This window comes from Fundulus heteroclitus, chromosome 8 (genome assembly GCF_011125445.2).
Source record: "Fundulus heteroclitus isolate FHET01 chromosome 8, MU-UCD_Fhet_4.1, whole genome shotgun sequence".
Taxonomy (NCBI): Eukaryota; Metazoa; Chordata; class Actinopteri; order Cyprinodontiformes; family Fundulidae; genus Fundulus; species Fundulus heteroclitus.
The window spans coordinates 20,150,306-20,177,308 of NC_046368.1; the positions used below are offsets into that span (position 1 = coordinate 20,150,306).

At 40.8% G+C, this 27,003-nt stretch overlaps 1 protein-coding gene across 1 annotated transcript; it reads left to right on the forward strand.

Moving 5' to 3' along the window:
- On the forward strand, positions 1 to 27,003 carry LOC105938136 (macrophage mannose receptor 1). The gene is made up of 50 exons (XM_036140316.1): positions 1 to 151; positions 2,305 to 2,450; positions 2,534 to 2,646; positions 2,769 to 2,902; positions 4,593 to 4,816; positions 4,929 to 5,035; positions 5,124 to 5,242; positions 5,356 to 5,491; positions 7,274 to 7,356; positions 7,484 to 7,603; positions 7,686 to 7,787; positions 7,867 to 8,025; positions 9,221 to 9,303; positions 9,422 to 9,563; positions 9,651 to 9,695; positions 9,779 to 9,946; positions 11,846 to 11,965; positions 12,061 to 12,171; positions 12,299 to 12,331; positions 12,432 to 12,566; positions 12,686 to 12,832; positions 13,381 to 13,515; positions 14,622 to 14,779; positions 15,034 to 15,178; positions 15,270 to 15,324; positions 15,402 to 15,468; positions 15,572 to 15,705; positions 15,791 to 15,834; positions 15,927 to 16,100; positions 16,193 to 16,347; positions 16,432 to 16,545; positions 16,677 to 16,792; positions 17,098 to 17,252; positions 17,342 to 17,547; positions 17,649 to 17,826; positions 17,907 to 18,131; positions 18,239 to 18,408; positions 18,496 to 18,566; positions 20,766 to 20,866; positions 20,947 to 21,066; positions 21,214 to 21,351; positions 21,453 to 21,607; positions 21,693 to 21,792; positions 21,895 to 22,130; positions 22,769 to 22,952; positions 23,045 to 23,293; positions 23,403 to 23,585; positions 23,679 to 23,735; positions 26,507 to 26,652; positions 26,742 to 27,003. Exons 1-50 carry the CDS (start codon positions 97 to 99, stop codon positions 26,784 to 26,786), a joined length of 6,498 nt encoding a protein of 2,165 aa, XP_035996209.1. The 5' UTR covers positions 1 to 96; the 3' UTR covers positions 26,787 to 27,003.

Consider the following 27,003-nt stretch of genomic DNA (forward strand, 5'->3'; position numbering starts at 1 on the left):
CAGGCTCAGCGAGGTTCAAAACAAACTAAAAAAAACAACTGCCTGATACTAGGATGTGAAGGAAAACACCTTGAAAACCAAGCAAAAGTTTAAAAAATGGACAGAAGCATTGTTCTGACGCTGCTCGTCTTTGCTTCTTTTCTTGCTTGTGGTGAGTATACATCCTTTCCTTTTATGAAATGGGCTTAAAATATTGAGATATTTGCAGTTTTGAATGTGATAGTACTGAGGCAGATGTACAAATAAAATTGATAAAATTTCATTAGACATTTCTGTCTGGTTCTAAATATTAAAAACTAAACAGTTTAATATAAAACAAACGTTATATGCTCTAAAAAAAAGGTATATTAAACTACAGCACAGATGCCTGGACCTTTGATGGAAAGGGTTTGCGTAACAATTTGTCTGAATAAAGAATACATACATTTTATGTTTGTATATCACAAGAACGGCTTAAGATTTACTTTAATTTATTTACGTACTCATTTTTTGGTGTCTTGCTCTAAATTCTTTTAATAAAAATGTTTAACTTGAGCCCATATTTGCTTTTGTTCTAATTTAGAGGGAGGTGTTGGTATGTTTCTAAGGAAGACCACAGTTAGATGTTTTTGCTTTACACATCATTTATGTGTCGGCATTGTTAACTTGCAGCATTTGGATGGGTTCAAATCCAGAGTTTGCGTGTTCTCCCGGTGCATGTGTGGGTTTGCTCTGGGCACTCTGGCTTTCACCCGTTGTCCAAAAACATAGCTGTTTAGGCTAATTAGCCACTCTGAAGTACTCTGAGGTGTGAGTTTGTGTCGCCCTGTGATTGATTTGCACCAATGTCCAGGCTCTAGCCCATCACTCGCCTATAGAGACATGAATTAAAGAACAAAACAGCGATACTGCAGTGAGTTGACACTTCCTCTGCATCTCTTTTCCTAGGTAGCCTTTCCACCAGTTAAAGTCTTGAGCAAAACATGTGATTCTACTATAATGTCTGTAAACATTGTCAAACATTCACCTCGAGATTTGTGTTAGAACATAAGGTGGGCTGACACGGTCAGGAAATGCGACCCAGTCATGAGACTTTTATGGCTGATGAGCATTCAAGAGATTTACTGTGTTCCTGAGAGCATTATGTGCAGCATGTAGAGTAATCAGAGTATTTAATTAACATTGTTTTAGCCAGCTTGTTGGAACGACAAGCCTGGCTCAGGATTCTGCAACCCCTTTTTAGATCTACTACAATGTCTTTTAAAAGTGTTGCTAAAAATACATGGAGGAGACCAATGTTTTTAAATACAAAGACAAAAGGAAAGGTTTTTTTTATAAGTTTTTATGCAGCTTGCATTCAACAACAGAGCAGGTGTCCTATGCAGTCTTAAAAACTACTGTGGGTAATTATAGAACAAAAGGGGAGTATGAAAAGATATTTATATTTCATTGTCATCAAGTAAATGACAACTGCAGAACGTTGTCCATACAAACTTGGAGTCTTGGAGTCTTGTTTTTTGAGGTTTAAAACATGACCTCTGTGGAAAATTTGGTGTAAATAAAAATCACACTTTTCTGTGTATTTAAGTATCTTTTAAATTTATATAGAAATTAGAAGTTTGGAATCTGGAAAAGTATTGTAAAAAATGTCTTTAGTGCAAAAGTTATATCAAAATTATGCACACTCTCGGCTCTGATGATATGATAATTGGTCAGTCTCTCTCTCTCTCTCTCTCTCTCTATCTCTCTCTATCTATACATATATATATATATATATATATATATATATATATATATATATATATATATATATATATATATATATAAGTTACTGCTTCTTCTTCTTCTTCCCTAATAGTAAAGTTGATTTTTTGAGCTCTAAACAGACCTTATTTAGAATCAGCGAGTCCAAAAATGGTTGGTGATCTCTGGTCTGTTTCATGTTTTCTATTTCATGTGTTTGCTTAAAATGTTTGAATGTGGTTTTAAAACATTTAGCAGACCATTAAGCATGTCTTTTAGTAGTTTACTGAGACGCAGGTAACAAGATCTCACTTTTGCATATTGCGCTTTGTTCAGATGACTTTACCAAAAATGTGATTCTTTATTTTATGCAGAGCCTTTATTTCTGGTTGAAAGCCTCATTTACCTTCAGATCAATCCAAAATGAAATATTAATTGTGATATCAAATCCCACTTACCTGTATCCTAGGTTAGTCGACACAACAAGTTTTGATCAAGACCAGAGTTGACCAACGTTCTCAATGTGAAGAGGAGAGCGTGTGTCTCCACCCTCTAACATTTCATTTCTTTGTTTCCATTTAGCCCACAGTCAGTGTCGGCAAGGCTGGAGGGAGTACGAGAGTAAATGTTACTTCTTTTCCACTGATACCAAGTCGTGGCCGGAGGCGAATGCACACTGCATGGAGCAGAACAGCCACCTGATGAGCATTCAGGACATTCATGAGAGGGTGAGGAGTTCAAACCCAGATGGGACTAAGATTTGTTTGAGGTTCACTTTTAAAGCCCTTTGTTTTCCTCTTCCTATTTCTAGTTATGGGTGAGAACACAAATCGGCAAAGAGATCTTCTGGATCGGTTTGAATGACCTGATTGTGGAAGGCATCTGGGAGTGGAGTGATGGGAAGCCTTTTATAGAATATTTATCGTATGTATATAAATTAAAGCTGAATTTCTTTAATGTTGCTCCTTAAACATCAAGACTTTAGCTTTGTATTTCTGAGGGGTGTTTTTATTTTAAAGAAAAGAACATCATTTCCTCTGCTTCAGGTTCTGGATGTCAGGCCAGCCTGATAACTGGAATAACACTGAGGACTGTGGCCAGGTAGTTGGATACAACTTCGGACACTGGAACGATGAGAACTGCGCCGCCAAGAGGAAATATATCTGCAAATACATCAACTGTAAGGAAACTTGGAAGCCAAGTTCTAAGGGACTTATTTTCTACCTCCTGCCCTTCAAAGAGGACAAATAATATTCCCTCATTTGTTATTTTAAAGGAATTTACACAAAGTCTGCAGCAGTTTTTTTATTTTTTTTTTAACCTGATTATATTTCATGTGCTTGACCAACTAATTGTTCTTTGTTCTGGATCAGAAGTTTCCATGAAGGTCTGCATTGTCGATATGCCGCAAAGTCCAAATATTGACCATGAACATGTTTGAATATATTTTTTTCAAATAATATAATAATAGATAAAATTTCACATCAATTCACCATCATTTTAAAATTTGGATTCTCTTTGTTCATATTTTTTACTTGTTTGCATTGCTGTCCAGTTATCTTCAGGACTCCATTGGTTCCTTTCTAAAAGGCCTTTTATTTTTATTCAAATTTTACTTAATGGGATTTTTTTTTATATAATTGCTTACATCTGTCTTTCATATCTGCTTGTAGGCTATGGTGCCTGCATGCTAACTGGAACTGCGCAATTTGTCTACAAATGCAAAGTCCACTATCTCTCAGGGAAGAGCACAATGCAACTATTATGCTTACAAACTAATCTAGCATTGATTAAGTTGAACCATATTAATGTACATAGACCAGTCCCATAATCTGTTAGATGTCTCCCTGAAGGACGTTTTATTCCCTCCTTATTTAATGACATCGCACATTTAAAGAAGTGAGGAGATCTCTGTATATTTTTCCTGTTAAAATGTATTCAGCATCTGAAATCAAAAATAATTGCCATTCCGTTAAGGATTACAATTAAAAACTATGAGGAGTGAGTAATCAATGCAATCAGTAATTAATTTTATTGTTAGCTAACATCATACGATTCATTTCTACTCATTATTAGTACATGGGGCAATAATTTCTAGAGATATTTCAATTATCCCATTTTTTTTTTTAAATCAAGAACCAAGTAATCAAAAATTAAACATTTGATGATCTGACTCCAAATGCAGTCCTACATCAAAGTGAATTAAATTGCTACTGTTTATATATGCTTTTAAACTTTAAAGTTTTAAAGTGCAGTAAAGTAACATTTACACTTTGTCAGTGATACGTGGTCCACATAACCTGAGTTATGTGGCTGTAACCCACTTAACTCACACCCATTCATGTTGAATGACGATGCAGTCCTTTCCTGTTTTTCTAAACAGTGAACAAAATATTTATGTCAAGAAAGCTATTCTGAATTTCTGATGTTGCTCCTAAAAATCATTTATTTCTAAAGATAAAGCTAGGTCCTATAATAAACTCCTGCTTCATTCCCAGTAATGGTGTTTTCTGGTGTAGCTTGCCCGAACGCTACAGGCTAATGTTAGCGTGTTTCCTCTGTTTTGATATCGCCTGTTGATTGTTTGGCTCCTAGCAAACTTCAGTGCGTTTCCAGTAAATCCATTTGATTTATGTGCAGGCAAACCTTACAGAAAAATGCTGTTCTCCTACATTGAAAACTTAACATGTGACTTTGATGGTTGTAAAATATGGCGCCTGCCGTTGTTGGGATCTAAAACCACAGATAGTACTCCAACAGCAGGATTTAGGACTTGATTTTAAGTGACTTCAATACTGATCAGTAAAAAAATGCCTTGATCAGGAAATTTCTTCCAATACATTTTTCCTTTTTTTCTTTCTGCCCTGCAGCAAACCCTGCGCCACAGTGTGACTTAGCCAGCGGCTGGAGGCAGCACGGCTCCAACTGCTACAAGTTCAACTCAGAAACGATGAAGAGCTGGTCGGCAGCCAGGCATGACTGTGTGCAGGAGGGAGGAGACCTGGTCTCCATAACGTCACAGCAGGAAAACACCTACGTCATGGGAACACTGTCGTCGACGCATCTGGATTTCTGGATTGGGCTGTCCACACTGGTGAGACGAGCTTGTTGAAGCATTGGGAGGCTCGCCTGGCTGTTTGGACATAAACGACCAAGGTTGAGCAGCTGAGCTCTGATGTGTTCATGTGTGAGCTTTGTCTCTCCAGAAATGCAACAGGATTTCCTGTCAGCTTGATCCTGAGAACCGCGACTTTGCCTGGTCTGATGCAATGCAGTCTGGTTATACGAACTGGAATAACGGTGTACCTTCAGTGTAAGATGTTGTATTGCCACAGAACACGTTTTGACATCTTTCCATTAAAAGGTGATGAATTTGGGTTAAAGCTCTGGTTCTCCAACAGAGATCCACAGGTCGGCGGGTGTGCAGCGTTGGTCAAAGATACATCCGAAGCATTTGGAAAGTGGCGGTCCCATTTGTGCAGATATGAGCGTCCATACATGTGCAAACGTCTAATCAACAGTAAGCTCCGCATTTTGTCTACCCGTTGTGGTGACGTTGTTGAAAGTCTACCCAGAGCAGGTTTGGGTTGTGAATTCCTTTTCCTGACGTCTCTTCTTCAACCTCCCGTCCAGCCATCTGTCTTCCCGGTTGGCTGAGCTTTAACGGCAGCTGCTACTGGATGGTCAGTAACGTCGTTCAGTTGACCACCTGGCATGAGGCTGCAACCAGGTGCTCTGAAATGAACGCTCACCTGCTGTTCATAAACAGGTAGAGGATGAAGAACTTCCATTTCAGCCAGAAATGTATTTGTGGTCGAGGACTTAGTTTCGCAGAAATGGCTGTATCGTTATTACATGCAAGAAGAGATAAAAAAAAAATACTTTTTGTCTTGGAGACAAAGTCCAACAACCTCAAAGAAGTTATGGGTGCAACTCATTTGCATAAGGAGGTTAAAATACGTATATAGTTTTTCAAGAATCTTTATATACAACATGTAGGAAAAGTGGGGGGTCCACATTAGGCAAGATATGAGATCTCTTCTATGATAAATTACCAGAACAAATACCATCTATCTATCTATCTATCTATCTATCTATCTATCTATCTATCTATCTATCTATCTATCTATCTATCTATCTATCTATCTATCTATCTATCTATCTATCTATCTATCTATCTATCTATCTATCTATCTATCTATCTATCTATCTATCTATCTATATCTATATCTATATCTATATATATATATACATATATATATATATATATATATATATATATATATATATATATATATATATATATATATATACACACAAAGATTTCAGACTAAAAAGTGTTAGTGTTAGAGTTCTACTGGTGTTATAATGATGTTCATTCATTAGATTCACAGATTTAACGCTTAATTTAATAGCTGTTTTCAAGTGTACTTGCTTATTGCACAAAACGTAGTTGTTGTTATTTTGCTATCTTGTCATACATATGCTTACACGTATAACGGTCTGATATGTCCTGCTTTATCGGGTTGTCTGTGTGCTTAAGCAGCCTGCCTGCAGTCGCATGTTTAGCCAACATGCAGCCATTAGCTTGCCTACTGTCTTTATAAAGCCTAAATAAGAGAGAAGGATTGTCACACTCTTCAATTCCACATCCTAGTGATAAATATATTTGTAGATATGTTTATAGAAAGCAAAATATGGCTTTCTTGTGAGGGAGGGAGATGTCAGCCAGCTGGCCAGCAGTGGTCAGCAGCAGGTGTGGGAGGGGCTGTCTCACTAAACAGGCTTAAACTGTAGGAAGGGTTGCGGTTTTAAAACCGTATCCTTTTAGAACCTTGATATAGGTAACCGGCACATGTCTTATCTAAAAAACATATATCTTTCTACCTGTTTCTTAATGCTACACTTCAATACTTTTACTTCAATAGTATCACCAAAGAAATAAACCAAACAGAGACTGAATCTTGATGCAAGCACTGTTGCACTATAGTCGTTCTTCAGTTCTTCCTCGCGTAGTTCATCAAGTATGAGCTCTGGTTTAATTGCTAATACCTTCATGTACTATTTGCTGTTGTTGTTTTCTAAAACTTGGACACGATCCCAAATCATTGAAAAGTAAAAACTTAATTTGCCATTTTAAAAGTACTAGTTTACAGAGTCCTGTTGGGAATAAATTCAATTTGAATGTTTGTATTTTTGCTTTTGACATTTTCTTTAGAAAGCACAACCGGTTGGTTAGTGTTTAATAAAATCACTCCCAAACGTATGCTTCCTTCTTAGAAACGTTCTGTGTCAGCTCCTGTCTCTTCAGGAAACCCAATCTGCTTTTAGACCTTAATATATAAGGAAGAGCATTACTCTGTGCCTCATGGTTGGGCATTAAATGAAAAGCTTAGAGTCTCAGGGAATGATGTTAGACAGTTTGGCATATTTATTCCTCATATTAATATATCAATATACATATTAACTTTCCTAAGCAGTTCACTTGCCATCATTATATCCTTATATATGAGAAACATCTTTTTGTTTTGTTGTTGTCTGTCACATAAAGTCAAGAGGAGCAGTTTTTCATAAACGGGAAACTACCAGACTTCCACCAAGTGGACGTTCCTGACATCTGGATCGGCTTATCAGGTCATCAGTAGACTTTGATTAAATCACCTTTTCTTTTCCTGAAATGATCAAAAAGTCCCTTTTTACTTGGTGACGTACAATCCTGATGTGCCCTTCTGTTTGTTTTTCCCGCTGTTTCTGCCACCAGATATGTACCAGGACGGAGACTTCAAATGGACGGATAAGAGCAAAATTCAATTTTCAAATTACGGCGATGGTTGGCCCAGAAACACTGAACACACGTGGGACTGTGGTCAGATCTTCACAGGTGGCACAGCAACCCACGTCACTCCGCAGACATGAATCTGTTCCTCCTGTTGCCTTCCACAACGAACCCTTTTATTTTTCAGGGAACTACGAGGGCAAATGGGAAACAACCAACTGCTTTAAGAGCCTGGGGTACATCTGTGAGATGACGGGCGGCCTGAACCCTCAGCCGACCGCCTCTCCTGGTCAGTCTGTCCTCACGGTCCGTCCTCCGGCACGGTGCGGTCCCGGCTCTAACGGTGACGGTGGTGGGGTGTGTTTCAGATGGCCACTGTGACCGCGGATACTTGCTGTACAAGGACCACTGCTATCACTTTGAGACCGAGCAGGTGAAGAACTGGCACGACGCCGAGGCTCACTGTACCAAAGAGCAGGGTCATCTGGTCAGCTTTGTTTCAGAGGAAGACCTCAGTTTCCTCACTGGTGAGCATAAAATCACTGCGGTTTAAGTAAATATAGGGCCGCGGTTCTATGTGATGGACCAACAAAAAGAGCGGATTACCGCAGATTGTCATTCGGATTTGGGTCTGGACTTTGACTAGGCCATTCCAACACATGAATATGCTCGATCTAAGTCATTCGGTAGCAGTTTGGTGAACATCAGCTGCAGTCTCTGGTCTGCTTCTAAAAGCTCTTCTGACATTATTGAGTTGCATTAACTGTTCTCTATTTATTCACTGGATTGCGCATTGGCCGTATATAATACACGTCGCTGTGAAGCCACTAGCCGTCATATTGGTTCTCCCTATTTTTCTCCAGTAACTAGGGAATATGTGCACTTCAGCATCGAACAACGATGATTTTCTCATGTTCAGGGGGGGCTTAAGACTTTTAAAATGTAAAATGCCATATACTTTTATGTTATTTACTAAAACTATCAAGTACTGAGAAAGTCATGTGCTGAAATATTTTGCATGTTATTTATATATATGTATACTGTATATATTTATATATACATACATCTATCTATCTATCTATCTATCTATCTATCTATCTATCTGTCTATCTGTCTATCTGTCTGTCTGTCTGTCTGTCTATCTATCTATCTATCTATCTATCTATCTATCTATCTATCTATCTATCTATCTATATATATATATATATATATATATATATATATATACATATATGTAATAAATAACATGCAAAATATTTCAGCACCTAATTTCCTAGTACTTGATAGTGTTAATGTATCCACTGACTATAAAATTACCTATGAAACGTTTTCCCACAGCCAGAAAACTGCTTGTTGTTGCAATCAAATCCTATGGGATTCTGTGAAAGTAGGGAGTAGCAAGCTGGCGACCAGTGACTTCAGTTTTTCTGGCAAATCAGCAATCCAGTGAATAAATAGAGATCAGTGGCTGCTTTTTGTGGCATCCAATTTACCATCAGCTGGTGTGATCATGTTAGCAGTGAAAATTGTGTTTTTTAGAGTGCTGGTGTGTCACATTTCCACTGAACTGGATTTTATTTAGGGACAGTGGCCTCCACACTATCGCGCTATTTGTTGGTCTTGTACACACAATCTGAATAAATAATACAGTGAAGTTTGTGGATTGTGACATGATAAAAGGTTTAAGGAGTGCTTTTCTTCTTCTTTTTTTGTTTTTTGCAGCTCACATGCCAGGGGAGGCCTGGGTGGGTTTGAATGACATCGAAGTTGAGAACAAATTTGTGTACACCGATGGAACAAATGCAGTAAGTACTAAACCCACGAGTGAGCTCACCCGTCAGACTCCCCATTCGCCTGTGAAGATGCTGACTGTGGCGTCGGAGCAGCATCTCAGTCTGTGCTGCTTTTTGCCGATGATCTCAGACCTTCCTCCCGTGGGGAGCCAACCAGCCGGACAACTGGGAGAACGAGGACTGCGTTCACCTGACGGGAATGACCCACCCTGACCCTGGGAAGCTTAATGACGACAAATGCACTGCCACAAAGGAATTTATTTGCAAAAAAGGTACGACGCTCCTCTACGTTTTTTTTTTTTTACCTCCTATTGTCTCCCTTCTCTGTTAGTGAACTTTTGTTTTTTTTCTCACCATAGCGAAGGGTCAAGGACCTCCTCCTCAGCCCCCGACATCTGGACCAGGTTTACTTCATGTTCTTAGACCTGAACCGGATAACAACGTATTTCCGTGAATGTAAATGTCTGAGCTGTTGCGTTTGCCGCAGGATGGAACGAGAAATGTGGCTCGTGGACCTCTGACCCTTTCAATGACTTCTGCTACCTCTTCAACTATCTGTCGATGAGGACTTGGGCCGAGGCTCGAGCCGACTGCATCAACCAGGGAGGGGACCTTCTCAGCATCACTGAGCCCTTTGAGCAGGCTTTCATTCAAGGTATTTAGTGCTTTATATACTTTTTCTCCTGATGTTGTTGATTATTGTCTGTTTGCATTGACAGAGAACTAAAAAGGCAAAACTGCAAAGTGCGGTTTGGATTATTATTGTTAGGGTTTTAAGCTGCACTTCTAGTCGTCCATCCTTTATTGTGTTATTGGAGTAATTATTTAAGTTGCTACATAAACAAGCTGCTGAAAAGGTTTTTAATAATTTCTTGATGCATACACTAATTTGCAAATTATTATGATAGAAGCGATATTAAAAGAGTTTTAGAATGAACAAAAATCATGTAATATTGGTTTAGAATTATACTGTGAATTTTTATTTAGTTTTTCCCTAACATGACTCAATTGTAACAATGATCAATAATTTAGTCATGCAAATTACAACAGATTGATCTTTAGATACAATTAGACAAAGTTTATAGGCTTTTCCATATCAGAATGGATATGGAAAATATCAGAATTTTCCATATCAGAAAAAAAAGAAAAAAAAGAAAAGAAAAACAATAAACATGGCACAATTTTTTAAACTGTATTCATCCATACAAAAAAGTAATAAATTATGCAAAATGTTACAGTAACTCTGCCTGGCCTGTATGAGGCACTATAAATCAGTCACTGAAAAAAGGCAATGAGAAGTACAGTCATATTGAATAAATTTGAATATTATTGAAAAGGCTGATGAATGTTTTAAAACCTTTATTTCTGATAATTATTATTTTATTTCCTCTTCCCACTCATAAACTCACAGCATTTAAGTGTAGAATATTGCATCAGATGAATAAAAAATACGTATTTCATGCAGACATAGGGGCTTAATAAAAATGTATGTTTAATACCAGGTTGTCATTTTTTCAAAAGGTGTTTTTAATCTGACAAACAAGCGGCTTAGAAATGCATATTCTAATTTTATTGCACATGACGATTTATTTAAAGCTCGCTGTTGTTACATCTGACATGCTTGGTGTGGAGCTTTGGGTTTGTGTTAGTTATTTACACAAAAATCCAGCAAATTTATTTTGCAATTTATGTTTTCATAAAACAAAAAAAGTATATACCGTATGTATATTTGTGGGCCTTTATTGCACGAGGACTACTTCCTTGCTGAGGTCCGGCCCTGGCCTCTGAGAATACTGCAGTGGTTTCCAAAGCAATAGTGGCGAGCTCACTGTTGGGCATTAATACATGGGTCTGGAGATCTTCTTTAGCAATTACCTTACGTTTCTTTACAATAATCCTGTTAAAAGACAAACAAAGTTTTTTATTTTGCTTTTATTTTTTGGACAGCGGAGGTATTGTTTTGATAATTTTATCTTCCTCACTTTTCTGTGACTCTGTTGCTATTAAAACTTTATTGTTATTTTATTTTGAAAATGACCACAAAAAAAACAACACTAAATAGTTGAGTCATAACTAATGGTCATAACTGGATAAAACTGGATAATGATTGGGTTTTGGTGATGGTCACTGTGCCTCTGTTTAGTTGGCTTGTTAGCAAAGGTTTTATAATTTAAACAGCTGATAGCTTTGGAAACCACTGATACCATGTATTGTTTGCCATAGTGTTTTTTTTAGATGTTGTTTTAGATTTAAATCGGCTACTTCAAAAAAACTTTAGTTCCTCTACACCTTTGAAAGTATTATATCCTTTTTTGTAGGAATGGAAAACTTGTGTTGTTTCCAAAAGTGTACTATAACTAGTATTCATGCCTGATACATTTTTATTGTTACTTCATGACATCTTTAGAAAAAGATCCATATGCAAAGTTGTGTTGCCTTATGCTCTTCCGCCGTCACTGCCGTGGTCGATTAAGTGAAGCACATATTGGGTCCATAGCCACACAAACAGGGTGAAACGCCGCCTTTTTTAAATGTCCCTGTTGTTTGAACGCAGGCCTGATCCAGCAGAGCCCCACTGGGATCTCCCTGTGGATGGGAGGCCATGACTCGGTCACAGAGGGTGGCTGGGAGTGGACGGACGGTTCTCCGTTCAGATACATCCGCTGGAATGCAGGTTGGCGTGAGGCTGAAAACTCTGACTTATTTCAGGAAAAACCAGAACGAAAACACAACCATTACCTGACAGCGGGGATGTGTGTTCTCTCCCAGGTAACCCAGATGATTATAATGGTGAAGACTGCCTGTCGATACTCATTAATAACGGCTACTGGAACGACGACAACTGCCAGAACAAGAGAGGCTATATCTGCAAGCGGAGAGGTGAGAAATGTTGCCGGAACTGCTGCTGATGCTTAATTAAAACTGGGGTCGACAGAGAGTTATAATATAATAGTTATAATTTAAGTAAAATTAGATATAAATATAATAAAGAGCTGCTTCTTTTCAGGAAGAACACCTGAGCCTCCTCCGCCGCATAATGGTAAAGAGGACATCTCCGTACCGCTCTTTTCAAGCATGGTTTACCAACAAATTCAAATAAAACAGCCCAAACATCAACCTTCGCTTTCTTTTTTTCTCAGGTTTTATGACTGCACTCGTGTGCCAAGGATCTGCCGCTGTCCTTCACTGTCCACAGGAAAGCGTGATAAACATCCAGTCTGTCTTCTACGGCCGAAAGAGCGATGACATCTGCCCCCACTTTGAGGGATCTGAAGGTCCTGCTGCGTCGTAGTTCCTGCAGATGAAAACGCAGAGTGCTGCTGCTGCGCTACTGCGCCTTTTAATCATTTCCTTTTAATACGCGAACTTGGATATGATCTCACCTGTTTTACAGGCAGCTGCACAGTCGAAGGAGTTCTTCCTCACTACAGAAAGGCATGCGATAACCGTCCTTTCTGCTTTGCGTTTGCCCACACCGAGGAGGACCCCTGTCCCACCATCTCTAAATATCTGGAGATAGTCTACAGCTGTGAACAAAAAGGTAACAAGTTTCAATCACTTCTATTGTCTTTTTGACATGATCCTTGTGTTGATATATGACAACGATATATGATGATGATGATAAACTGTAGATATATTTTTCATCATTGATAGGGTTAAGTTTAATAACCCTTTTGTCCTGGAAAGAAAACCAACACAAACACAAGTTTAGACTCTTCACAAAGAAAGAGGGCAGAGGAGCCAGAAACGTGAGGCCTGTTCCATCACAGTCTTAGGTCTGTCTGCGCTGGCTACCTCTGTCTCTTTGCCTTTATTGTCAGACATCAAAAAAGGGACATGAGGATTCAGGAGTTCACAACATGGGGGTTAAGAAACAAAAGAAAGGACAAGGGGGGGTTTTCACACAAAGAGGTGTAGGATTAACATATACAGCAAGAGATTCCTTGTGTAGGAGAAACATCTGTTTCTTCCTGTGTGAAGTTAAAACAGTAGAACATTCCTTAATAAAAAGAAAATGATTACATTCACATTTCTTTAACAATCATTGACACCCTTTATATAAAATCAACTGTGTTGGTTTTTCCATAGTGTGTCTGCACGGCCTGGGTGTTGAGAACGGCAACGTCACAGACTTCCAACTCTCTGCTTCCTCCTCAATCGGTTCCTTTACTGCAAACAAAGCCCGTTTGAACGGAAATTCCTGCTGGATGCCCTCAGGAAGTGGTATGAAATTACTTTTTTTTTAATGTAGTTGGTAAAGATCTTTTTTTTTAAAGTGACCCTACTGTCTTTGTAGGCTCACAGCACATTGAATGGTATTGTTACTGACATAGACATAATATAAGAGTAGACGCGTCGTTGGGCGGGTTCTGCCTATGCTGCGATGCGTCAGAGCGTCCGCCATCTTAAATGTGGCAAATCTTCATTTACTCAGTCACTTAAACAGTATCAGAGGGACTTTAATCTCTGAATATACTTTGTATTCGTAGTATTTTTTTTTTGTAATATTACAAGTTTATTTTCGTATCCCTTTAGCTTCATTCTTCTGAATTTATTCTCCTAAAGAATAAAAATATTTTAAATAATCTAACCTGACACTATTACTCCAGGAGTGAAATAATTTTGCAAACTGTGATTTTTCTGGAAATGTTCCCTCTTAATTCTCATAATATGACGTTTTATCATAACATTATCACTTTTGTGTTTGTTTGTTTATTTTTACTTTATTGACCTAGGACTTTTTTCCCTCATATTATTAATTTTCCCTCTTTAATACTCACCCAAAAAGTCTGTTCCTAAAGGTTCACATGTGACACGGTTTTATAAAATAATGAAGACCACAATGTTAGATTTAACAAATTGATCCTTATATTCATAACACATACACACACACAATATATATATATATATATATATATATATATATATATATATATATATATATATATATATATATATATATATGCAGATGAAAACGCATATATATATATATATATATATATATATATATATATATATATATATATATATATATATATATATATATATATATATGTATGTATATATGTATATGTGTGTGTGTGTGTGTGTATTTATTGCAGCACAGGAATGAGGCATCTTCTCTGATTCACGTTCACAATAACAGAACTCAACTTTTTTCTGCCACATACAATATGGCGGTGACGTTGACGTGCGAACCTGCGCCCTATGACGCGTCTACGTATATATGTCTGTGGTTACTGAAATGTGCTTTATAAATAAGCTTGCCTTGCCTTACTGGGAAGATTGATTCCCTGGTGAAACACCATGTCTTGTGTCTCCTCTTTCAGCAACCTCAAGCTGGATCCAGGTGAACCTCGGCCAGACCAGGAAAGTGACTGGCATTGTAATCCAGGGTTGTCCACAGAACGACCACTGGGTCACTAAGTTTAAGTTGCAGCACAGCATGGATGGCACAAGCTGGACCGACTACTCCGCTGATGGAGATGTGAGTGAGGCAGAGTGCCTGCAGTCTGCTGTGGAAAAGGATTTGTAATTCCAGACTGAAAAATGAAATTAAAAAAAAGACTGAGAATTAAAAATCAGAGATTGGTAAAAGGATGTACTTTTTGACTGCAAATCTGTATAAACCTTGCTCATCATCTCATGGCCTAAACGGCTTTTCAGTCTGGAGGATTGATAAGCGTGCATTAGCTTAATTATTCATATTATTTATGCTTTGTTTTTCTCGCTCGTTCCCAGTTCTTCCCGGGCTCAACAGACAGAGACACCCCCGACACCCAGCTGCTGGGCACGCCCGTGTCCGCTCAGTACGTCCGCCTCCTTCCGCTGGAGTTCAGCGGCCAGGCGGGCCTCCGGTTTGACGTGTTGGGATGCACGCCGGACTGTAAGGAAGCCGCGTCGCTTTTACTTCCAAAGAATACTGCAAATGCTACGTTTTTGAAAAAAATGAAAACAAACAAACTGTGGTTTAACAGATGCCATTACATGTGCCAGCAAGTCCAACTTCAGTTTTGCCAACGATCGAATGACGTGAGTGAAATCCAAAATATTCCATCCGTGCTGCGGCGTGTGGATCATTTATGCTATGATCTTGTTGCGTTTTTTAGGGTGCATTGCCCAGCAGGCTGTGCCAAATCAGACTACCTGGTGTACGGCACGTCGGTATATCGCGGGGTGTGTAAATATGTCCTATTTTCTCTCACTTTAAGCCATTTGGTGTATAGGTGAATCTAGATTTATCATTTATGTGCTCGTTTTGCGCCGCCTTCTGGACCAGGACTCCAACATCTGCGCTGCAGCCATCCATGCTGGGGTTGTACTCAACGAGGTCGGAGGAGACTGCACTTTACTCAAAGCTCCGGGGCAAAACTTTTACGCCGGCTCCACCAGGAACGGCATCACCTCCAGACAGTGAGTCAATGAGTTTCAGTCTTCAATTCTCTATTATCTAACCCAACAGCCCAAAACAAAATTAGTCTACATTTTATTTCTGCAGGTTCGACGGAGACTATGATGTGTCGTACACTTTTTCAGACGGGGGTGAGCAAAGATTGATTTAGCAGCCGTACGATTATTTCCAACTTGCTGCATACTTTCTGCTGAATCCTTTGTCTCTAACCCCGCGCACTCAGAGCTGAGATGCTCTGGACCTGACTGGTATGAGTTCGGAGACTTCTGCTACAAACCTTTCGGGGACAAAAAGACATGGCATGGCGCCCGGAGCTCGTGCAGGAATCTCGGCGCGGAGCTCGTTTCCATCCAGTCCTTGAAGGAACAGAGCTGGGTGGAAAGCTACCTGTACATGGGTGCGGATGCAGATCAAAAAAGAGGGAGCAGGAGCTGGAGCTCAGAAGGCAAACGTCCGTACCTTTTAACCAGTGATTGTTTTCCTCTGCAGCCACCAGTGACGTGTGGACTGGTCTGAATGACCTGGCCGTGCACGGTATGTTCATGTGGACCGATGAACACATAGTAACCTTCACACACTGGGCTCCAGGGGAACCCAACAATCACGATGGCTTCAGTGAGGACTGTGTTGAGATGTTGCACCAGGTGAGATCTCGTCTTTGCGCCCATGCCGCCTGTGGGAGCTGTTTCCATTCTTTGCAGCTAACTGGGATTTCATTTGTCGTCCAGACCGGAAGATGGAACGACGTGTCCTGCACGGAGCTTAACACCTACATATGCAAGATGCCCAAAGCACATTACCCTCTCCCCTCAGTCAAACCCACCATGTACGGATGTCCTCAGGTAGGACCCATTAAGATATTACTCTTTCTTTCCCCCACGTTATCTCTTTGAGATTTAATTTGTGTATTAAAGCCCGCAGAGCGACAGCAGCAGTGCATTTATCTGCCGGATGTTCTCTTGCTGTATGTCAGGGTTGGGACGCATATGGCTACTCGTGCTACTGGATGGAGGAGACGGCCAGGAGCTGGTCTGACGCTAAAGCCTTCTGCCAGGAGCAGGACGCTTTCTTGTTGCACATCGGAGACATGTGAGGATAAAAGTGGTTTTTTTTTTTGGTTTTTTTTCCAAATAGGAGGGATGTGAATGTTTGCGTAATGCCAACTTCATCAGGGCGGATGCATTTCTAAAATGTACGCCTTTGCAAGCGTAACCCCCGGATCCTTTTTGGTTGTACCCGGGTTTTATTTAGGGAGTCAAAGTAAAGGGAGCAGACTGCGTGTGCATGTCACCCAGATTTTTATCTGAAAAAAAATAAATAGTAATTCAAGACGAAATATCGTTTGAGTTCTTCTTCAACGTATCACACCGGATGTCTTTCCTGTTTGGCCGCAGCTACGAGCAGTCCCATTTTACAGTAGCCCTGTCGGGAAGGACCGGTTTCTGGTGGATGGGGCTGCGCGCCCGCGGAGACATGAGCGGAGGGGTCGACTACATCTGGGACAACGGCTTGCCTTTGACCTTCACTCACTGGGACAAAGAGCAGCCAGGTAGTAGAACTGGCTGTAACCATCGCTGGAAAGGGAACGCGTACCAAGATGGGGAAACGAAACCCCGTTCTGTGTTTTGTTACTTCCAGATAACGGGGATGGCACCTGTGTGGCCATGACAGCGGGTCAAATTGGCGGTTTCTGGGATGACAGACAGTGCTCGGAGGAGCACGCCTTCGTCTGCGAAAAGGCCCGACCTGACATCACGCCGCCTACGAAGGCGCCGACTCCTCCTCCTTCACAGGGCTGCGCTGACGGCTGGACAGCTTTGCCCCACTTCAGGAACTGCTACAAGGTAATAATGACGGCAAAACGGAGATGAAAATCCAAACTTCTGCAAGGGGGGGGGGGGGGGGGGGGGTAAGAGACTGATCTCCTTGTTCCTGTGTGATGCAGCTTTTCCACAACGTGGACTGGTCCCAGAAGAAGAGCTGGGGAGCAGCACACGAGGACTGCGTGTCCAGAGGCGCTAATCTGGTCAGCGTCCACAACCAGGAGGAGGAAGAGTTTCTGTCTCTCTACAGCAAAGGCACCTCTAAGTGGATCGGCCTCAAGCACAACCCGATAGAAGGAGGCGAGGGGAAATAATTTTTTGCGTGGCAATTTTAAATGAGAAGCCGAGAAGAAAAACGAATGACTCTCCATTTGTCATAGGCTATTCCTGGAGTGATGGGACGCCGTTGTCGCACACAAACTGGGGCCTCGGCGAGCCAAATAACCACGAGGGCCGCGAGGAGTGCGTGGAGATGGTGAGCAGCACCAACGGTACTTTCTCCTGGTGGAACGACCTGAACTGTGACGCTCATCAGGACTGGATATGCATGATTTCCAAAGGGAAAACCCCAATCATCCCCCCAGTGCCTCCATCTCCAGTCCCAGGTAAACCCTCCCCATCGTGCACCGGCGCTTCCGGCCCCCAGACGTAAACGGTCCAACTGAATTATCTCTCAAGGCGTATATGTTTCCACTTTTCCTTCACCTTCCAGCTCCTGACTGTGGCTCCAACCCTGGCTGGAGGAAGAACAACAACATCTGCTACTACTACAACGACACAGACGTCGTTGACTTCCACACAGCAATGGCGCGCTGCTACGCAGAGAAGGCCACGCTCGTGTCCATCCTCAACAAAGACGAGCAGGCCTATGTTAACAGTATGGTATGCCCCGTTTCTTTGGCCTCTCTGGATGTGATTTGTGGAAATTTTGCATAAATGTGTTAATTTGATGTTTTACTGCTCCCTCAGGTGGGCACAGGGAAGATAGCTGCAGCCTGGATCGGAATGAGGATGTTTGGCATCGCAAATGGGCAGTACATGTACGTAGAGAACAACATGGCCTCTGAGTAAAATTAGAGATGAAATTGGCTGGAAAAAAATATTTCCCAATCAAAAATTTCAGATGCCAATTTGAATTATGTATTATCAAAATATGATGAAAGTAATGTAGTAATCCAAAAATGTATTAGAAGAATGGAAGATCTCCATCCATCCACTGTTTTCCACTTATCTGAGATCGAGTTGTGGAGGATAACAGATCCTGGAGGGTTAACTAAACGTTAATTATAATAATAGTATTAGGGGTGGGTGATATGGACTTATATCACGATATACTGTGGTACTATTATAACAATGAAAAGTGATGATAAAAGAGTATTACCAGCTTTTTGTAGTCTTTTAAGGTAACTTTGCTTTTGTAAGTTTATGTCAGTTATAGCCCCATAATTACAAATACTGTCCTTAAAAAACACTTTCAATAATCACATATTCAATTCAATTGTATTTATATAGCGGCAATTCACAACACATCATCTGAAGGCTGTTTACATATATGAAAACAAAATTTGAAATATGTTTCATCAGGAAGAAATTTGATTTTTATCACAAAACTGCAGACAGTAACGGCATTTAATTATATATTTTTAATTTATTGACATTTATTGATGCTCTGAAGAAACCAATAGTGCAGGAAATAGCTAAAATGACAATATTGGCAGTTTTGGGGATTTTCAGACATTGCTAATTGGAATTTATTGTTGTCAAGATAAACCCAAAGTATTATCATGATAAGAAGTTTTGTACCTAACGATAAAACAATAAGATAAAGGCCCAGCCCTATATAGTATAGTATAGTATAGTATAGTATAGTATAGTATAGTATAGTATAGTATAGTATAGTAGAAAGTCCCTGGTGTGCCTTCTGGGTCTGTCACAAGGTCTACTAGTACTGAAGACTCAGATTCTTGAACTACTGCCGTTTTTGATGTGAAGGAGCGGTAACTCTGCTCTAAACTCCCCCTAGTGGACAGAGCTCCTCACCTTGTCTCTGGAGCTTCTTTTACAAAACGCTTCAAGCCAGAACCCAGATACCTCTTTGTTATCCCTGTATGTTTTCTAAAACTTCCAAGGCAGCAAAGACGGCTGAAATAAACCTGTCTGCTACGCGGTTGAGCCGCCAAGCAAAGTAGTCACAGCCCCGCAGCACCTGACTCAGGAAAGTATTAGTCAGCTTTAGGGTCAAAGGGATGATGCAGCAATGACTGATGGTCTGTAGAGTGAGCTTTGCTCCGCACCACGATGGTGCAAAATGGACATCATTTCTTGCTGTTGGCGTACTCTACATTTGATGGGTGGCAGTGTATGGCACAGACAAATCATTGAACAGCTTTCCAAAAAAAGTTAAAAAACAAAACAACTGGACATTTTTCCAAAGTTTGAAGACGTTTCGCTTCCCATCCAGAAAGGTTTCTCAATTCAAAATGTCTGTAGTTCCAAGCTTTATAGTATTGCCCAACAAAAGCCTTGTTATGGCTAAGATAACGTGCAAATTAAACTGAAACTGGTACACGCCTCTGCAATGGGGAGTCGTTAGGGTCGTTCTTGGCCGTTCCCATTTAACGTCCAAGAACTTTTGGTTTAACTTTTTTGGAATGATCATGACCTGGATGACTGAGAATCTTCACCAGCACATTGGGGAGATGTGATAAGCTGTCAAACTCCAGCAATGTATTTAACACTCCTGTTGTCTTCCACTCCTTTGGTTTGGCAACTCTGAAAGGAGCATACATGGGCGGGACATGCCTGGTTGACTGCGGCACCTTTGTGATGAAACTGTGAAGTGAAAGAGTGAATGGAGACTGTCGCCCTCTGGAGGAAGCTGATTTAGCCCCTAATGTCCAGGATTTTGCTCTTTTGGTCAAGATGGCCATCTTATTACCACAGAGGAAGGTTGCAATATAGATCAGTAAAGAGAAAGCTTGACTTTTATTTAGCTTAGCTGTTTGTTTTGTTAGCACTCCTCACAAAATGCCTCTTGGGACACAGTTGTAAGCTTTCTCCTCAGTAAGTCTGCGAGGGTACAGATCTGGGTGCAGACCCCACCGTTTTGATCAAAATCTCCCCTTTTACAACACCCTAGAGTAAACATTTTCCTGGAACGCTGGGAATGTAAGAAAAGATTTGCAGAAAACAAGATGGATGCAAAAAGACAAAGGATATTGTTTGTTTTCTCTCCCCAGGTGGGTAGACCTCTCCCCTTTGACGTACACCCACTGGTCTCCTGGTGAGCCAAACAACGCCAACGGGGAGGAACAATGTGTCCAGATGAACAGACACCAAGGTACTTGGACAACTCTTTTTCTCACTGTGACCACCCCCACCCCCACTGACTCAGTGGACAATGATCTCTGGCTTGTCAAGGTGGATGGAACGACGCAAACTGCGGCCGAGCCGGAGCGGGTTACGTTTGTAAGAAGTTCCCTGGAGACGTCCACACACCTCCTCCCCCCACACAACCCTGGGAGGGCAACTGTCCTGCAGGTAACGCCCGTCAAGTACAAATGTCACATTAGGAAGATGTCGGGTTTTTATAGCATCCATCGCTGGAGCTCAAAATGTTCATGGCTCTCACGAAGAGGTCAGGATGCCGGTTTCTCTTCACTCGCTTCCATCTTTTCATCCGTGCAGGATGGATGCGCTTTAAGGACAAGTGCTTCATGTTCAAAGGGATGAAAAACGACATCAAGGCGAACTGGTCTAATGCTCGAAGCTGGTGCAAAGATCAAGGAGGGGAGCTGGCCATTATTGATAACCAGTACGAGAATGGTAAGCTCCAGGGAGAAACATTACCAGAACCAGCAAAGACGAAACAAAAGGTTACGTTGGTCTAGCAGCCCATTCTCGTTTTTTTTTTTTTTCTCCACAAGACTTTGTAGCTAGTTACCTCAAAGACCTGGAGCTCCCCACTTGGATCGGTCTGTCAGATCTGTTGGTGGAGAATCAGTACGCCTGGAGCGACGGGGTCAGTCCAGTGCTCTACACCAACTGGAATGAACATGAGCCCAACAATGCAGGAGGAGCGGTCAGGACTTCTTATTTTTTTATATTGAGAGTTTTTAGAGGTCGCCATGAAACAGGTTTATGATCTCTGCTGTTCTACTGAACAGGAACACTGTGTGGCCATGGCTCACGGCTTTCTCTCTACCGGCAAGTGGAACGATGACGCCTGCCACAAGAATCATAGCTTTGTCTGCTACAGGAAGAAATGTACGTCAGATAAACATGCCTTAGTTAAAAAAAAACAAAATCTCACCATTTGAAGCTGCAGATCCACATTTTTTGTGTTTTATTTCTCTGGCTCCTAATCAGCCAGCAGCATCCAACCTCCTCCTCCCACCAAGAGCCCCTGCCCAGCTGGCTACATCTCCTGGTACCAGAACTGCTACAAGCTGGTTGAGGAGCCGGCCACCTGGGATGCAGCTCAGGCGTCCTGCGAGGAGCAGGGCGGCAACTTGGCCAGCATTGACATGAGCTACGATCAGGCCTTTGTGGCCGGAGTCGTCCTGCAGGGAAAGGCAGACGCCTGGATCGGACTAAAGCGCAAGGTGCACAATCTCACCCACAGTACCTTTTTAAATGTGTTTTTAGCCTTCAACTTAACATTTTGTCAAATTAAAACCACAAACCTCAATGCATTTTATTGTAATTTTATGTTGTAGCACAACAGAAAGAAGTACATAATTGTTGAGTGAAAGGAAAATTATGATGTAGTTAGAGCCCCAAGTCTTTAAAGGAGTTAGCTACAAGTTTAACTCCTCCTGGCCAGTAGGCGGCGCACTCGCAGGCTCTTGTTCCAACCTTCAGTTGTAATGTTTTTATGTGAGGCAAGAGTTTCTCTTTCTGTAATGAGTGAAAAAATTTATTGAATTTGTCAAATTCCTTTGTTTTAAGCGTACCTGTCCGTAAATGCCATTTTTACGATAGGTTTTTCCCACCAGGACTAAAGAGCCTCTTGGCAACTTCTCTCAATAATGATCTACTGGCCTAGGCTCATGTAGACTGAGAAAGAACAGCACACGCTCGGACTCTGTTTTCTAACTAGGTGATCTCTCAAGGCAATTGGATTTTGTTTAGGGGCATTAGAGTAAAGAGGGACGTAAAAAACCGAACCAAACGGCCTGAAGCAGAGCAACATTCTGAATCAAGTCTAAGAGATAAACCCATAGCTGTGTTGGGGATGCAGGAGGATGGCTCCTACATGTGGACGGACGGGTGGCCAGTTTTCTTCACTCAGTGGGGTCCGGGAGAGCCCAGTAACATCAAGGACGAGGGCTGCGTCAGCATGCACGCTTCCATCTGGTTCCACGGCACCTGGAACGACACCAAGTGTGACCAGGCTAAGCCCTACATCTGCAAGGTCTCCTCGGGTATGACAAACCAGAGCTGTGCGCATCTACTTATCTTGCACCAGCTAATGATCTGAATAAGTCTTGAGAAACACCGTCGTTAATGTCTCCAGTAAAACCACCTCCAACTCCCAGCCCCGGTGACGGGAAGTGTTTGCCTCGCTGGGCTCCCTACGGCCGATTCTGCTACCACGTGTACAACGGGAAGGAGGGCTTCTCCTGGAATGACGCCCGACACCACTGTCAGTCGCTCAGGACCGAGTTGGCCTCCATTCACAGCAGGGCAGAGGTGGAGTTCATCAGGAACCTAAACTACACCAAACACCACAACATCTGGATCGGCCTCACCCGGGACAGAAACTGTGAGTTAACGAATTAAGCCAAAACGGCAACAGTAACCATTCTCTTTGCGTAGTTTAACCCCTGCAAACAGCTCACCTGTAGAGACATGTGGCATGTTTACCCTACTAGTTGGTTGGGGCTGGACAGACAAGACGTCACTGGGATTCCTTAACTGGGCTCAAGGGGAGCCCAATTCGGCCTTTCACCCCGGGGACATTGGCGAGGAGAACTGCGTGGAGATGTATCTAGACGGGCACTGGAATGACAACAACTGCCTGCAGAAGAGGGGCTTTGCTTGTCGCCATCGGCAGTGTAAGGCGTCCCTAATACACTTTGAGAATGTTAGGGTTAGGGTTAGTTTGAATGTGATGGGATTAACGGTGTGTGTGTGAAATTGTCTTCCAGATTACATGACAGACGATAACAAAAATCCCATCTTCCCAACCGACAGCCCAGGTGCAAGTAAGTAATAAAATGGATAATTGTGTGTTCAGTGCCTTGCAAAAGTTTTTAGCCCCTATTTTGTTACACTCTAACTTGGAATAGATTTTTTTATCTTATTTTCTGTCATGGATCTGCACAAAATAGTCTGAATTGGTGAAGTGAAATAAGATAAAGATATATAATATATATTATATATATATATATATATATGCATATGTATTCACACCCTTTGCTATGAAACCCTTAAAATGTTGTAGTGCGACGAATTATGTTGAAAAATCACATTGCTAGTAAAATGAAGCAAATTATAAGTGTCACATGACCTGTCAATATAAACACATCTTTTCTGAAAGGCCCCAGTGGCTGCAGCACCCCTAAGCAAGAGGTATCCCACCATGGCAATCAACTGGTCCAAGCTAAAGGGCAGATATATAGTGCTAAATCTTAAACACAAACAATCCATTTTAACTCCAGGGTGTGAGCCAACAAAAGATGAGCATAAAATGTTTCTGGCCGCCAATAGTTCTTTGAATAATCTTGCATCTCTGCCCGCTTCTTTAATTAGAACAGTCAAGCTGTTTAGCCTTAATGATGTATTTTGCATATCTAGGTATTCTGTCACCTAGAAACTTTGGGTAGCCGACTTGTTTTCACAGCTTAGCGTTGAGGTCCCAAGGTGTACATTTAGCCTTTTTCTTAGTTCTTGATACATCAAACATTTTAAAACAATCATTTGAAAAATATTTGCATCTTTTATATTGTAGCCTTCTCATTAAACAATGCTTTCCCCATGACCAATAAATCTAACCCTATACCATGAAAATAGTTTTAGGTGTAATGACCCCGCTTAGCCACTAGGGGCAGCAGAACGCAATCACAACGTTTAAATGCAGGCCTTATTCCAGCTGTTATCAAGTACCAAATGATCAAAGACGAGGTACATTCAGTTATGAGGCAGAACGCTTACAGGCACAGCTAAAAAAAAAATCTGAATATCGTGAAAAAGTTCAATGTTTTTCACTTATCATTTCAGAAAGTGAAATTTATATATGATTACATAGAAAGAAATATACCAAACCTTTATTTCCTTATTTTGATCATTGTGGTTTTTAAAGAAAACCAAAAAAATGTGTTTTAGAAAATTTGAATAGTGAATAAGATTAATAATTAAAATAGATATTTTTAACAGAAATGTCAGGCTTCTAAATAGTTGGCATGTAATTAGTTGGGTCTCTGTTTACATGAGTTACTGCATCGATGCCGTATGGCATGGAGGCGATCAGTCTTTGGCTCTGATGAGGTGTAATGAAAGTCCAGGTTGCTTTGATAGCTGCCTTCGGGTCATCTGGATTGCTGGGTCTGGTGTCTCACCTTTTATTCTTGACACCACAAGGATTCCCTTGACTGTCTTCTGGACATTTGTCCAGTCAGCGGTCCTCCCCATGATTGTGTAACCTTGACCCAGACAGTGTGACGTCTTAAGAGACACATTTGCAGGTGTCCTGAGTTTATTAGCTGATTAGGCATGACACCATAAGTTTCCAATATTTGCCAATGTTCAAAATTTTTGAGATGTAGGGGAGACGGGGGTAAGTTGTCACACGGGTAAGTTGTCACATTGCAATTATCTTCTCCATCAGAGGGTGCAACCAAAAAGTGGAATACTAGTTTTCTTCCTTTGCATGGTCAGGTCTCACGTACTGAGTGAGAAGAGGACAAGACATTGTAAGTTGAGATGAGCACCAATTGACCATTTTCCACAACCCAAAGTAAAAAATATGCACTCTATATTTTTTTTTAAAAAAACCTTCATTCAGATAAAATAATTCTAGCAGTTATGCATATGGACTTGTTATAGTAGATATTAAGGCATCCAGTCATACCTCAGTCATTGTTCTGATTTAGCCTAACGTTAAGATAGAGCTAGAATTAGCAAACATGGTCATTTGGGGCAACTTGTCACAGTCCTTTTGGGGTAAGTTATCACATGTAAAAACTTACCCCAAAATGTTAATTCTCAAAAATCATTTAAATTAATACATCCTAATAAAAATGTCAAGCAGCACCTGACGTGATGCTGAGGGCAGTCAGGCAGGTGGCCCTAGGTCACAAGTCAAACAGGAGTACAGCGAACGACTTTAATGTCAATTACCGTACTTTGGCGTAAACTGTAAAACATTCACATCAGCGGAAATTCAGGGTCAGACAGCCGTCAATCAATGTTTCGTAATATTTCATTTTATTTCTTATGATGCATGTGCTCCTGGCAATTCAATCTACATAAGCTATGCCAAAACTGCAACTCAAATGAGGAGTCTGACTCGTGAGATTTTCTTCTGTTCTTTTGTTTGTATTCAAAGTTTAAGTGTCAGTTTCGTAATGCATGTTGCATATTATTTCATACGTAGTAAAATTGTGTTATTGTCATTTATTAACTTAACATTAAAAAATAACAACAAAATTAATTTTGCCCTTATTTTATTGGTTGCAAAACCCTGTGTGACATCTTACCCCTTGTAGGGGCAACTCGTCACATGGTGACAAGCTACATTAGATCGCTTATAACTCTGCACAGGAATAAGATGTGAAATATACCAGAAAACAAAATATATACCTGAGACTTTGGTGTTTCATCAGGTACATATGTTTTTTATATATGTTGTTTTGATTCCAATATTTATGTATGAGTGTAAAAAGTGTGACAACTAGCCTCGGTTTCCCCTACTTGTCTGTCATTTTAAAAGCTGCACGGCTGAAATTGCAATTCCTGCTTAATCTAATTTCTGCAGATGCCGGGGTGATAGTCGGTGCCATAATCGGAGCCATCGTCTTCTTCTCCTTAATTGCTGGACTGCTGTACTTCGTCTTCTCAGTGCGGGGATATAAACTGAGCAGCCTGACCTTACCGACGAGAACAACTACTAATGTGGACGTGGTAGGTCATTATAGCCTGCTGCAGCTGGGTAAGAAAATCTGGTTCAATCTCTATGGATCTAATGTGTTTTTATTTCCATTCTGTTGCAGCCGGCTTTCGCCAACCCTAACTTCACAGGAGAATCCGACACATAAACCCTCTTCCCATTTCTGTGAAGTACATCGTTGAGGATAAATATTTCTAAATCATACTGGTTTAAAGTTTCTGGCAAGTGTTTTGTAGGAGTAGGTAATCTTGTGTGTACTTTAATACAGCTTGAAAAAATTAATTGTGATCTCATCCCTTTTTAGCACAGATCTTTAAAATGATATAAAAAAAATATTGTAAATGTTAAGACAAATGTTTTTTTTT